The 11926-nt window shown below is 59.6% G+C and overlaps 3 protein-coding genes across 10 annotated transcripts in view; all 3 read right to left on the reverse strand.

Moving 5' to 3' along the window:
- Positions 1 to 2923, reverse strand: part of LENG8 (leukocyte receptor cluster member 8) — an 11981-nt gene extending 9058 nt beyond the window's left edge. For 3 of the 7 annotated variants that reach the window (XM_032388752.1, XM_032388753.1, XM_032388748.1), the window contains exons 1-3: positions 2757 to 2923; positions 1342 to 1434; positions 459 to 633 (exon numbers count right to left, since the gene is read on the reverse strand). In XM_032388752.1, coding sequence (XP_032244643.1) covers positions 459 to 633; positions 1342 to 1379 — 213 coding nt within the window. In that variant the 5' untranslated portion in view covers positions 1380 to 1434; positions 2757 to 2923. Of the gene's footprint in view, positions 1 to 458; positions 634 to 1341; positions 1435 to 2321; positions 2570 to 2756 lie in introns of those variants that run through there. The other 4 variants (XM_032388749.1, XM_032388754.1, XM_032388751.1 and 1 more) reach the window with 4 other exon arrangements.
- Positions 1 to 11926, reverse strand: part of LOC116622339 (leukocyte immunoglobulin-like receptor subfamily B member 3) — a 205279-nt gene that overhangs the window by 67683 nt on the left and 125670 nt on the right.
- The window catches only part of TTYH1 (tweety family member 1), a 15899-nt gene continuing 10576 nt past the window's right edge, over positions 6604 to 11926 (reverse strand). Inside the window, exons 7-14 of one of the 2 annotated variants that reach the window (XM_032388795.1) lie at positions 11364 to 11439; positions 10871 to 10926; positions 10610 to 10702; positions 10359 to 10451; positions 7432 to 7574; positions 7257 to 7302; positions 7076 to 7156; positions 6604 to 6950 (exon numbers count right to left, since the gene is read on the reverse strand). In XM_032388795.1, the coding sequence (XP_032244686.1) occupies positions 7118 to 7156; positions 7257 to 7302; positions 7432 to 7574; positions 10359 to 10451; positions 10610 to 10702; positions 10871 to 10926; positions 11364 to 11439 (546 nt within the window). In that variant the 3' untranslated portion in view covers positions 6604 to 6950; positions 7076 to 7117. The remainder of the gene's footprint in view (positions 6951 to 7075; positions 7157 to 7256; positions 7303 to 7431; positions 7575 to 10358; positions 10452 to 10609; positions 10703 to 10870; positions 10927 to 11363; positions 11440 to 11926) is intronic. The other variant, XM_032388796.1, reaches the window with a different exon arrangement.

The raw sequence follows: 11926 nt of genomic DNA on the forward strand, positions 1-11926 counted from the left end.
ACATGTGCCGTCAGCACGGTGCCATGGCCCCTGCTGAGCCACGTACTACAGGGGGAGAGACACGTGTGCCGTCAGCACGGTGCCGTGGCCCCCACCTGAGCCACGTACTACGGGTGGGGGGGGACACGTGTGCCATCAGCACTGGTAGCAGGAGCCCACATACCCTGTGGCCCCCAAATGTGTCTAATTACTGGTGGCTAACTGCTGAGGACACAACTGGGTCCACCCCTCTCCAAGAGTCACAGCCTCTACCCGCGGACTCGGGGCACCTCAGGGACCCAGGGCACATCCCCCTCTTCAGGCTGGATTCCCAGGGACAAGGACCACGTGGTGCCCCCCAATCTGAGGCTCCTAGAAGATCTTCAGGGCACCCTGTCCTTGTGATACCAGAGAACACCAAGCGTCTCCCTCCCCAGCAACCCCCACTCAAGGCACCCAGGTCCTGGGTGCCTTCTCACTTGGGCACTGGCAACAGGCCCATTGCTGCTGGCCTTAGCAGAGCTGCCGGCGGCTCCTGCTTTGCTGATGCTGGCCAGAGCCTGGCGGGCCTTCTCCCACTCTGGGTTCTCATGCATAGGAGCCTCCATGCCGTTCTCTCTGCCTGCCCCGGCCACCATGCTGTACTGAGAAGACCTGCAAAGAAGGGACATCGAGTCAGTCTTTTCTCCCCCTATACACAGTGGGCAAAATGCAGACAGGCACATACCAGGACTTGAATCCTAAACTCCCTCCTACTACCTACTGGAGTCTAAATTTTTAAGTCTAGGATATATTTTGATCTGTAATATGCTGACAATGGCTTTCTGTCTCACGCCTTCCTGTGAGGAAAAATCCAACTAGAGACAGAGACCTAAGGCACTTTTCCAAGTACCTGATACACAGCCGTTGCTAAATACCAAATAAAAATACCAGCATCCAAAGAAGTTAACACAGCCTCTGGTACCCACTAGGTCTAAATGGTTTATGAGTCAATTCTGACACCCCCCCCCCCCAGCCAGCAGGTTATCATCACTGTTTTGGAAAAAAACAAGATATTAACAAATTGATAAATGAGAGTATTAAGTGTTGGAGGCTGTGCCTTAATCACGGTTCATGGAATGAATCATCCCAATTTTGAGAAATAAGCACTGTACCGTGAAAACAAGATGCTCAGAGAAATGAAGGAAAACCTGACTGTCCACATTACAACCAAATGCTTCCCTCTATCCTCGTGGCCAGAGGAGGAGCTCATCCGCACTCCACCCACAAGGAGCGCTAGGGGACCTCCCGTCCCAGAGGACAACAGTGGGTCCTGCTTCCTCTTGCCCCCCCTCCGGCCTCTGTCCCTCTAGCCACACTAACCAATCTGTGCTACGTTGATCACCCACGTTGGCCGCCATCTGGACCTTGGGGCATAAGGGGTGGACCTCAGGAGCCAGACTGCTTTCTCACTGTCTATGAGAAAAAAAAGGAGTTAGGGAGACTCAAGGAGGAGCAAGAAAAAGTCACAAAGTGGGGAAGAGAAGGAGATGAGCTCATGAGAAGCCAGGCAGAAGAGGAGTGTCCGTGAAAGAGGACTCCCTGGTGGAATAAAAGAAAAGGGCTTCTGTGTGAGGGGAAGGCCTTCTCCTCCCTGCGGTGCTCTGGGTGGAACAGGAAGGATCTGAAAACGGGGAAGGCTGAAGGAATCTCCCAAAGGGGAAGAGCAGGACCTGAAACCCCTAAGAGAAGAGGGAAGGCCGGAGGGAAGCCCCGGCACAGAGGGCGGGAGGGGGTGGAGGGACCTCAAGCAAGGGCTACAAAGCATTCCAGAGGGAAATACAGCTCCTGAGAGGAAGCAGAGCAAAGTCTGTACAGAGGGAATCATGAGAGAACTCCAGAGGAGAACAACTCCCGAAGTCACTCCGGGAAACGAGGAGAAGCCCGAGGGAGCACGGGGAGCCCTGAAGGGAAGACGCGCGCTCTCGGGAAGCCCTCAGGACACTGCTGTCAGAAACAAGCCCCGCGGGCTGGGGGCTCCGGAGAGGAGCGCTGGAGACGCCTCACCCCGTCCAAACCACCTGCCGGAAACTCCGAGTGGGGCGGGGGGTCTGCCAGAAGGCGAGGGCTGCCTTGGGGCCTACACCTGGGGGGCTGAGAAGCCTGGGTGGGCTCCGAGGCGAGTCCCCGCCGGAGACCCCGACGGTCCTACAGCAAGTGAGGGGACGGACGGGAACGGGAGCCTGGAAGACGCCCCGGACAAGCAAGCTCGGGAAGGGGCGGGGAGAGGCAGGAGGGGACGAGCGGGGGACAGCGCAGGGAGACAGCGGGCGTGCCTCACGGGCACCGGACGCGAGGGGCACCTGGCCGTCCCGGGGGCCCCGAGAGGGCAGTGGCGCCAGGTGGAAGCAGAGCCCGTCCGGACGCCGGCGACCCACTCCAGAGTCACCGCCCGGCCGCGCCGCGCGTGCGCACCACGGCTCCGGCGGGGAGAACGCGGCTCCGGAGCAGCGCGTCGCCGGGGCAACGCCATCCTCCCGGTGGAACGGCCCGGTCAATGGGGGCTGAGAAGGGGCGCTCGGGACCCAGGAATTCCGAGAGCGGGGGCGGGGAGCCCGGCCGACGGCGCAGGCGCGAGGGCGCGCAGGCGCAGTGGCCGCCCGTGCCCGCCACACCCAGTCGTCGCTCGCGCGCGGCGTCCGTTGCTGCGACGGCCCACCAGGCCTCGGGACCCGCTGGGCGTAGGGCCGGAAGGAGATGCCGTCCCCGCCCGCCCGCCCGCCGCTCCCCACACCCACCTCAGCCGTCCGACCCCTGGACTCGTCAGCAGCGGCCCAAGGAGACAGCGACACGGCCGCGGAACTGCTCGCGACCCGGCTGGTTCTTGTCTTTCTTGGGCTTCGACGTTCTGACCGCGGCGTCCTGACGTCACGCGGAGACCTCGCCCCACCTCCCTCGACCCTGCACCGCCAATGGGCGCCGCGGGCTTGACTTGGGCCCGCCCTCCGCTTACGCAAGGACGCGTGGACGTTTAAGGCAAGCCGGAAGACAGGGTGGGGACGGTGGCCCCGAGGGGACATGCGCGGCGGATTCCGCCGGCCCTGTGCCCGAGCACGCAGCCCTATTTTGGCTCAGTGAGTGGTAGCCATTGTTGTTTCCAGCTACAAGCTGACGTGAGGAGGGTTGTAAGACTACCTCTGTACAGCGATGTGGAAGTCCAGGGCAGAGCATGGTGAAGTCGGAGAAAGGGGGTGAGAGCAGCCTCCAGCCGGGAAGGGGAGCTTCCCTGGTACATAAAATTGCGGAGGCGCCCGTGGCAGAGGACGCGGCGCCTGCAAACACACGGAGGCGGGCGACCGGCAGAGCCTGGGGAGCTGGGGACTGCAGGGGGACCATGGCTGGGGCAGATGGCTGCGGTGGAGTGGACGTGTGCGGGGTCCGGGGTTGAGCGGATAGGTGTGCACAGGTGGGCAGGTGGGGGTCCGGGGCCGAGCGGATAGGTGTGCACAGGTGGGCAGGTGGGGGTCCGGGGCCGAGCGGATAGGTGTGCACAGGAGGGCAGGTGGGGGTCCGGGGCCGAGCGGATAAGTGTGTACAGGTGGGCAGGTGGGGGTCCGGGGCCGAGCGGATAGGTGTGTACAGGTGGGCAGGTGAGGGTCCCGGGCTGAAGGGATAGGTCTGGGCAGCCACTGGAAGTGCACTGGGGCCAGGCTGGGGAATGTGGACCTGGTGGGCAGCAGCGTGCCATGTGTTTCCATCCAGGCTCCTGACCGATGACATGGTCCCGTCCAGCTCAGGAACCGCTCTGTGTAGTCATTGTAGGCGGTAGAATAGTATTTCAGAAGCGATTTCTTTCCGCATTAAAAACTTTTAAAACTGTTAGAAACTTTTGTATTGATGACTGAGTATCATTTTGTTAGTTAGCACAGTTGATCTTTTTCTGTCCTTTCACTTAAAAAAAAAAAAAACTGTTGTAAGACAATTTGGGGTTTACAAAAAGTTGCAAAGGTAATTCGGAGTCCTGGGTACCCTACAGCCGGTTTTCCCTGATGCTATTATCTCGCATTCCTGTACTGTATTTGGTAAAACCAAGAAACCAGCACTGGTACATTACTGGTAACTAAGTTGCAGCTTTGTTTTAATTTCTCTTTTTCCACTAACCTGTCCTTTATGTGCCAGAGTCCAGTCCAGAGGACCCCACTGCATTTAGCATCCCTATACTTTCCAGTGTTATATTTAAGGTGGGTTTTTGGTATGTAGTGTGTAGTGGGATCCTTCTTTTAATCCAATCCAACAATCTCTGCCTTTTAAAAGAGGTATTTGTAACTACACTTTGAACATGATTTTTGGTATGATTACATGTAAATTTATCATCTTGCTATTGGGTTTCTATCTGTCCCATCTTTGTTTCCGTTTTTCTGCTTTCTGGTATGAGATTATCTTTTTTTTAATTGTCATTTTTTAGAGCAGTTTTAGGTGGGGTCTTTGGGACATGTTCTGCCTCAGTTCCCCTTGGCGGCCCTGCAGTCAGACTCTGATGACCGCGGGCTGTGGCGATGTCAGGGCTCACCTTGATGTCTTCTGTCTCAAGGATCACTCTCCTTTCCTGATGCTGAGTCTTGAGCACTGTTGTTTCACGTATTTTGTCTGGCCTTTTGGTTGTTTCAGGAAGGAGAGCAAATCTAGTCCCTGTTCCTCCATCTTGGTTGGAAGTGAAAGTCCTCATATGTATGGTTTTTAAATAAAAGTGGATTTCGCCTTTGTAAAGGTTATGCAAAATGTCCTTCTTTCTTGGTTAAAGCTTCCAGGTTAAAGATCACTGCCGGGCCTGTTGGCGGGAAATCAGGTGGCCTGAATCTCAGGGTGCTTTTGGAATATCCCAACACAGCAGCTTCAGCTTGTGGACGAGGACTCAGGGTCGCTAGAGGGCAGTGTTTGAGATCAGCACAGCCAGAATAGCTGCGGGCCGGCCCAGGGTCCGGCAGCCCAGCTAGTCGAAAGGAGAAATTGAGTCAACACTTGGCCCCCAGAGCCCCTCGCTGGAAACTGCGGTCGATTTTTCCATCCCAGCTTCAGGCCATTCCACACAGAAAACTTCCTTGAACATTACTTGCAGTGCCGAAGACAGAGACGATTAGGAAGCCCAAGAGCAGCTCCCCAGTGGCAGGCCCCCCTTGAGGGCCTGACATCTGGCACTGCAGGGCCACCAAGCCCGACCTGAAACCCTCGTGCACAGTACCTGCACTACTCCGGTGGCGCTTGGAAGTGACCCCAGCAGTGTTTCTGGAGGGGGGAGCGTGAGCATTCACACCAGGCGGGGGGAGTAGTCTGTTTTTGCTGCCCGGCGAGTTGAGGGAGACTTGTGGTCTAGGAGAATCTCAGAGGAGGGCCTGGGGAGCTGTCTTATGTGCCCCCGCCAGGGGGTGAATCGGCGGAGCTCCCACAGGTCACATGACTGCCCACGGCCATCTGGTGGTGAGTGGCAGGCAGGGCCCTTAATCGCGGCCTCCCCTGCATTTGTCCACTGTGCTGCCACCGTCTGTCACCTCTCCTTTCCTAGGCAGTCCCTAAAATCCCGAACCCAAGAGCTGTTGTGTTCCAGAGAGCCCTGCCGTGCGGTGATTTATGGGACTCGCCTCTCTCCGTGGCCTTCAGCTCAGAGTTCAGCCTGTCCACAGCCCTTGATAGACATTCCAATGCCTCTGCTTCATCTTCCCCAGAGTATAACAGCCTGGCCAGAGGGTCACACATGAGCAGACTGTCATCACAGCATCGGGAGCTGCGCGCCCCAGCGTCCTCCAGAGCCCAGCCTTGCCAGCGGCGGTTCCAGCACTGTTCTCACTGTGTTGTGGCGCGGGGGCCGGGAAGGAAAGCGTTCCTCCTCGTTTCAGATTGCACTTCCTAATTGTCAGGCTTTGAACACCCCATTGTCTGTTCCCTGCTATGGGGGTTTGCGCTTCATCAAATGTGTGTCATAATCGCTTCTTTTCAAGTTAAGTGGTCCTTTTCTTAGTGTATGGAAGCTTTGTAGATTATGTTTATGTAGTAATAAAAACACATTTCTCAGCCATAGGTGTGAAAACGGTTTTTCCCTAGACTACCAATTGGCCTTCTGGCTTTACGTTATTGTTTTTAGTTCCACAATTTGTCAAATAAATTACCTTCTCCTTGCCAGCTTTGGGGTATCTTGCTGGAAGTGCTCCCTTTCCGGCCAAGGCACCCCATACAAGAGTCTCCTACTTACTCTTTGCGGTATGTTTGCTCCTTCCTTTGTCTACGGTAGATCTTCACCTGTCTTATCTGTAGAACATCTTCTTCCAGACGGAGACCAATGGTGTCCGCAGAGCTTTGAAACCACACGGCCTTTCACTCTCACTTGACATCTGTCTTCTGTCACACACACACACACACACACACACACTGAGATCTATTCCTGGCTTGTCTGATCTCTTCCTGGGTCAGGACATGTGTCCTACTTTTAGAATCAGGCAAAAAAGTCATTATTATTTTAAAAACAACAAAACAAAAACCCAATGTCCTTGGAAATGCCTGGCAGCCAGGAGGCAGCAGTGGAGGGGTCTCCCCGGCCCCAACCAGGAGGCCAGAGCAGGGAGGAGACAAATAAGGACCCAGCTGCTTGTAAAATAAAGTTTTCCCTTTTATTTCAAATCAACCCATTCCCGAGTTAGTGCCGCAACTTGAGATGATGGCCCTAAGCCCCCTGGGGCCTGGCAGGGACAAGGACACTCGTGTCCCTTCGAGGATGGGCCTGGTGGCCAGGGGTGAGGGGTTGCGGGGCTAGCTGGCTGCCCCTCCCTGCCAGCCCCAGGGCCCGGCCTGCCCCCTGGCTGGCTCCCCAGGCAAGGGCCCGTGGGAGAGGAGGCAGGGCAGGGAGGCAGCCCGTGTGGGTGTCCGTGGCCAGAGGTGCTGTGAGAGGTGAGAGCCCAGTCAGGCTGGGTTAGTGGGGTCTTCTCTGGCAGCCAGGGAAGGAACTGCAGAGAGAGGCAGACACAGGGCGCCGGATGCAGGTGGCAGGGCCACCCCCCTGCCCGGAGTGAGGGAGAGGCGAGCAGGGGCTGGCCGCGGGGGGAGCCGGGGTGCCGCTCCGGAAGCTCACCGGGGTGGGGGCTCAGGCTCCAGTCTGGCACGGAGGAGGGGCTCAGATAGATGACTGCCACTGCACGAAGCGCTTGGATTCCTGCAGGGAAGATTGGGGAGATCGGGGAGGGGGTATGGAGGAGATCTGGCTTTGTAGCACAGGCCCCTGGCCTCCTCCCTCAGACCAGCGAGTACGGTACCTGAGGGTTGAAAGGGTCGTCATCATCTGCGTCATCATAGTCGTCACTGGGGGGCGATGGGAGTGGCAGAGAAGCAGGATGGGGGACCTGTCAGGAGGCTGCTGCCCCAACAGTGGCCCAGGGGTCCAGCCCGCACCGCCTCCCCCCAGGACCACGCCCGCCCTCCCCTCCTGACCTGGGCGGGAAGAGGGCCCAGGCACGGGGCAGGCTGCAGAGGGTGGTGGCTAGGGCCCCCGCAGACAGGAGGGAGAAGAGCAGCAGGAAGAGCAGGCCTTCCAGGGCATCCTCACACAAGCCCCGCAGGGCAGCGCCATAATCCTGGGGTGGCGGGGGGGGGGGGGGTTGTGTCAGCGGGCACGCCCCCTCAACCCCACACAGCCGGCTGTGCCATGCTGGACAAGTCACTCAACATCTCTGTGCCTCCGTACGAGCACACAGGAGGTGCTCCAAGCACAGTCATCATTACACGTGCAGGTGTAAACCCAAATCTTGGCCTCCCCTCCACCCCACCTCCAGCCACCACACCGGCTCAGCCTTGGTCCAGTGCAGGGGTTCCGACACCATGAGCCCGATGATTCTCCGTCGTGGGGCGTCCCGTGCACTGTAGGATGTTGAGCGGCATCCCTGGGCTCTGCCCACTACGTGCCAGGAGCACCCCCACCCTGGCTGTGACAACCATTGCCAAATGCCCCCCGGGGGCAAAATCTCTGGCTTACAATAACACTTAGAATAATGCTTGGAAGAACCCCTGACTTGGAATTACACCTTGCGCACAATGCACACTCAGTAAATGCTGGCAGCCACTCCCGGCACCCCTGGAAATGAGCTGAGCCATTTCCTGAATGCCTGGCCATCATTCATCCCACAGATTAGCCAAGGGCCTGCTCTGTGCAGGTGTGGCTCCCAGTCCCAGGGCTACGTGAGTTACGAGGCTCCAGAAGGTCGTTTCAGATGACCGTAAGCCGAGAGGGGACCAGAGGGCAGGACCGGGCCCCGACAGCAGGAAGGAACCATGGGCTCGAGGCCCAGGAGCTGTCTGGGGGCTGCTGTGGCCCGAGCAGGGACGGGGTGCAAGGGGCTGAGGCTGGGACCAGCCCGGGCCCTGGCAGGTGAGGCCAGGAGCTAGGCTTTAATCCACATGCAGGGGAGTCACTGGAGGGTTTAGTGGAGAAAGAACTTGATCGGATTGTGTGATAGAGGCTCACGCAGCTGCTAGCTGTTGTGGGAGGACAGATGGGGGGGCAGCAGGGGGGCAGGGAAAATGCCCTGCGGCCACTGGGCGGGAGGGGAGGAGGGTGACCAGGGTAGCAGCAATGGTGGAGGGAGCCACGCTTGGAGTCCAGATGGGCTTCGGAGGAAGGGCCGGCAGAGCTTTCCTGGGGAGTGGTTGTGGGAGGTAAGGACAGACGGCAAAAGGGATGATCCTAGGTTTCTGGCTTGAGCCCCTGGGCGGGGGGCAGCGGTGTCTGGTACTGAGCCAGTGAAGCCCGAGCGAGGGGCCCGTCAGCGCAATGGGGCGTTCTCTTTTTACTGTATCAGGCACCTAGACAATGTCCTTTCATCCCCCTCCTGGCCCTGCAAGGCAGAGATCGGGCCCCCTCACACTGCTGCCTTTCGCCGTGGCAGAAAGTTGAAGCCCAGAGAGGGCAAGCCACTTGCCCAGAGTCACAAAGCCTGGAAGAGGCAGAGGTGGGATTAGAGCCACATCTGTCAGGCTCCAGAGGCCCCCTCCTGCCACTTTATCCCTGATGTCCCTCAATCCTGATTGTAATATGTGGGGACCCTAAAGCCCAGAGAGGGGAAACTGAGGCCTGGAGTTATGGGGTGCACAGAGTAGAGGGTGAGACTCTGACCCACCTTCCCCCCTCCCTCCCTTCCCTCTGTCCACAGTGAACCTTGGGAAGTGCGATCCAGCCCAGTGTTGGCCTGGACCACAGAGAAATTTGTGGGCCTCAGTTTGCCATTGAATAAAAGAGCAGGGTTGCCTTCTAGGGTTCTGCAGCTCAGGTATTCAGCAATTCTGAGTATTGATTCCTTGCCCCCCCCACCACCACTGCCCCCTTGCTAGAGTGCCAATCTGAGAAGCTCTGGGGACAGTGGGAGCCATGGAAGGGATGCGATCACTAAGGATGCCCACATAGATTTGAATTTCAGATGCCCAGCAACAAAAAAATATTTAGTACAGACATGTCCCCAATATGGCATGGGACCTACCTGCAGTGAAGAGGTATTTGTTGTTTGCTAAATCTGGCAGCCCTGTTGGAGAGCCCGTGGGGGGACAGACAAGAAGGGGGGAGGAGGCATGTGCGCTCCTCCAGGGCAGAAGACTAGGCCGGAGCAGCAGTGGGCCCTTGGGATGGGGGTGGGGTGAGGAAGCAAAGGGATGACCCTGAGTGACTGCCTGGCAGTGGAGGCTCACAGAGGGAGAGGGGGTGTGCCAGGGCCAGTGGGGAGACCCGGCCCTCTGCACGTCCTCTGTAAGAAGGGGTGATGAAGGCAGCATGGCTAACAAGGGCGCAGGTGCATCCCGCCTGTGCCGCACCTAGTAAAGCCAGGCGCAGGTGAGTCACCCTAACAGACTGTGGTCCCGCCCAGGAAAGCAGGTATCCTCTCCGTCATTTCACGGGTGATGGGAACGGGGACTCGGGGCTCTCCCCTGCCAGTGGCCACACAGCTGCGGCAGAGCCAAGGTTGGACGAGTCTGCGGGACGCCGGGCATGCTTTCTCTGGGCGGCCCTGCCCAGCCTGCTGCTCCAGTGTGGAGAGCCTTACAGCTACTGCCCGCTGCGATCCCGGTTCATTTATAAGGGAGGAAGCTGAGGCACGGAGTACTTAGTGACTTGTCTGGGGTCAGGAGCTAGGACAGGAGCCCACGCTGTCTAGCTCCAGCATTCCCGAGGCTGCAGGGGCTCCAGGGGAGAGACGGGGAGGGGGACGGGGAGGGGTGGCGGTGGAGGGAGGGGAGGGGCACGGGGAGGGGTGGCGGTGGAGGGAGGGGAGGCGGACGACAGATGCACGGATGGGGGTGGGTGGATAGGTAAGGGAGGAACGTAAGGATTTTTCGGGCTCCCTGGAAGAATCTGGACGGGGGACAGGGCGCACCTTGTGCAGCCCGCGACAGTGCAGCAGCGCCACCAACTGGTGGAAGTCTCCTTCTGTCACATTCAGCGTCTCCTCCAAGGACAGCAGAGGCTTCTGCGCGGGAGCGAGCGTTATCCCACCTGCTCCTGCGGGGCCGGGCTGGCCCGGGCTCCGCCCCTCTCGGCGGGCCCCGCCCACAGGCCGCGGGCCCCGCCCACAGGCCGCCCTTCCCCTTGGACTCGGGGCTGTGGGGGGAGCGCCGGGCGGCCGACCTGCGCAGAAGGGAACTGGGGGACAGCTTCCCGCTCGAGGCCCTGCAGCTGGGAGTGGATGTTGGCCAGAGCTCGCTGCGACAGAGTCAGCCTCTGCGGGAAGACAGGGGGAGGAGGACCGGGTAGTGGCCGCCCCCAGACCACTCTCTTCCCCGGGGACACAGGACTGAGGGCCCCCGGCGCCCGCAGCCTCCCCAAGGACCCGCAGTCCAGGCCCCAGCCCGCCCTCCTCCACCCGGCTCCCTTGCCTGCACCCCTAACCTGTTGAAAGGGGTTGGAGACCGCCTGATTGCAGAGGAAGTAATAGTTCAGGATGTCTGAAGTGGGAGGGAAAGAGGGGGAGCCCATGAGCCTGGGTCCCCGGAGCCTCCCCGCGGGAAGGTGGGAAGGAGCAGGGCGCTGCCTCCCCACCCTCAGGGCCAGGGGCCCCTCCCCAGCCCGGGGGCCTCCTGTGGTCCCAGCGGCAGGACATTCAGGGACAGGCTACCGTCCTGCCGTCCTGACCTTGACTAAATTGTGCAGCATTTCTCCCAAGTGGCCAAATCTTCCCATTCCAGGGGAGGGACGCCCAACCCTGTCTCCCAACTGCTCTCTCCTGAATCCAGCATCTGTATCCCTGTCTCTTTCCCATGCCACCAGGAGAGGTGCTGAGAGCTTCTGAGACCGAGCACCACCCCCCCCCCCACCGGACCCCAGGCAGGACTGGGCAGAGAGGCCTGAGGATGCAGGGCCTGCAGGGGGTTGGTGGGGTCACCTGAGCTGAGCCCAGTCTCCTCCTGGGTCAGGTTCAGGATGTAGGTGTCAGGACTGGAACAGAAGTCACTGAGGCCCTGAGAGAGGCATTAGGAAGAGGGGCTCAGACCACAAACTGCTCTAATTCCACACACCCACAGAACTCAGTGTCTGGCTCACCTGCCCCCCAACCCCTTTCCTGATCATCCCTGGGGAGTCAGGAGTCCAGGCCCCCAGCTCCTCCTTCCTCAGACCCAGGAGTCCGATCCCACAGGCCCTCCTCCCCCAGACCCAGGAGTCCAGACCCCCAGCCCCTCCTCCCCCAGACCCAGGAGTCCAGACCCCCAGCCCCTCCTCCCTCAGACCCAGGAGTCCAGACCCCCAGCCCCTCCTCCCTCAGGCCCAGGAGTCCAGACCCCCAGCCCCTCCTCCCTCAGACCCAGGAGTCCAGGCCCCCAGCCCCTCCTCCCTCAGACCCAGGAGTCCAGGCCCCCAGCCCCTCCTCCCTCAGACCCAGGAGTCCAGGCCCCCAGCCCCTCCTCCCTCAGACCCAGGAGTCCAGGCCCCCAGCCCCTCCTCCCTCAG

This window comes from Phoca vitulina, unplaced genomic scaffold (assembly GCF_004348235.1).
Source record: "Phoca vitulina isolate PV1807 unplaced genomic scaffold, GSC_HSeal_1.0 scaffold52, whole genome shotgun sequence".
Lineage (NCBI taxonomy): Eukaryota > Metazoa > Chordata > Mammalia > Carnivora > Phocidae > Phoca > Phoca vitulina.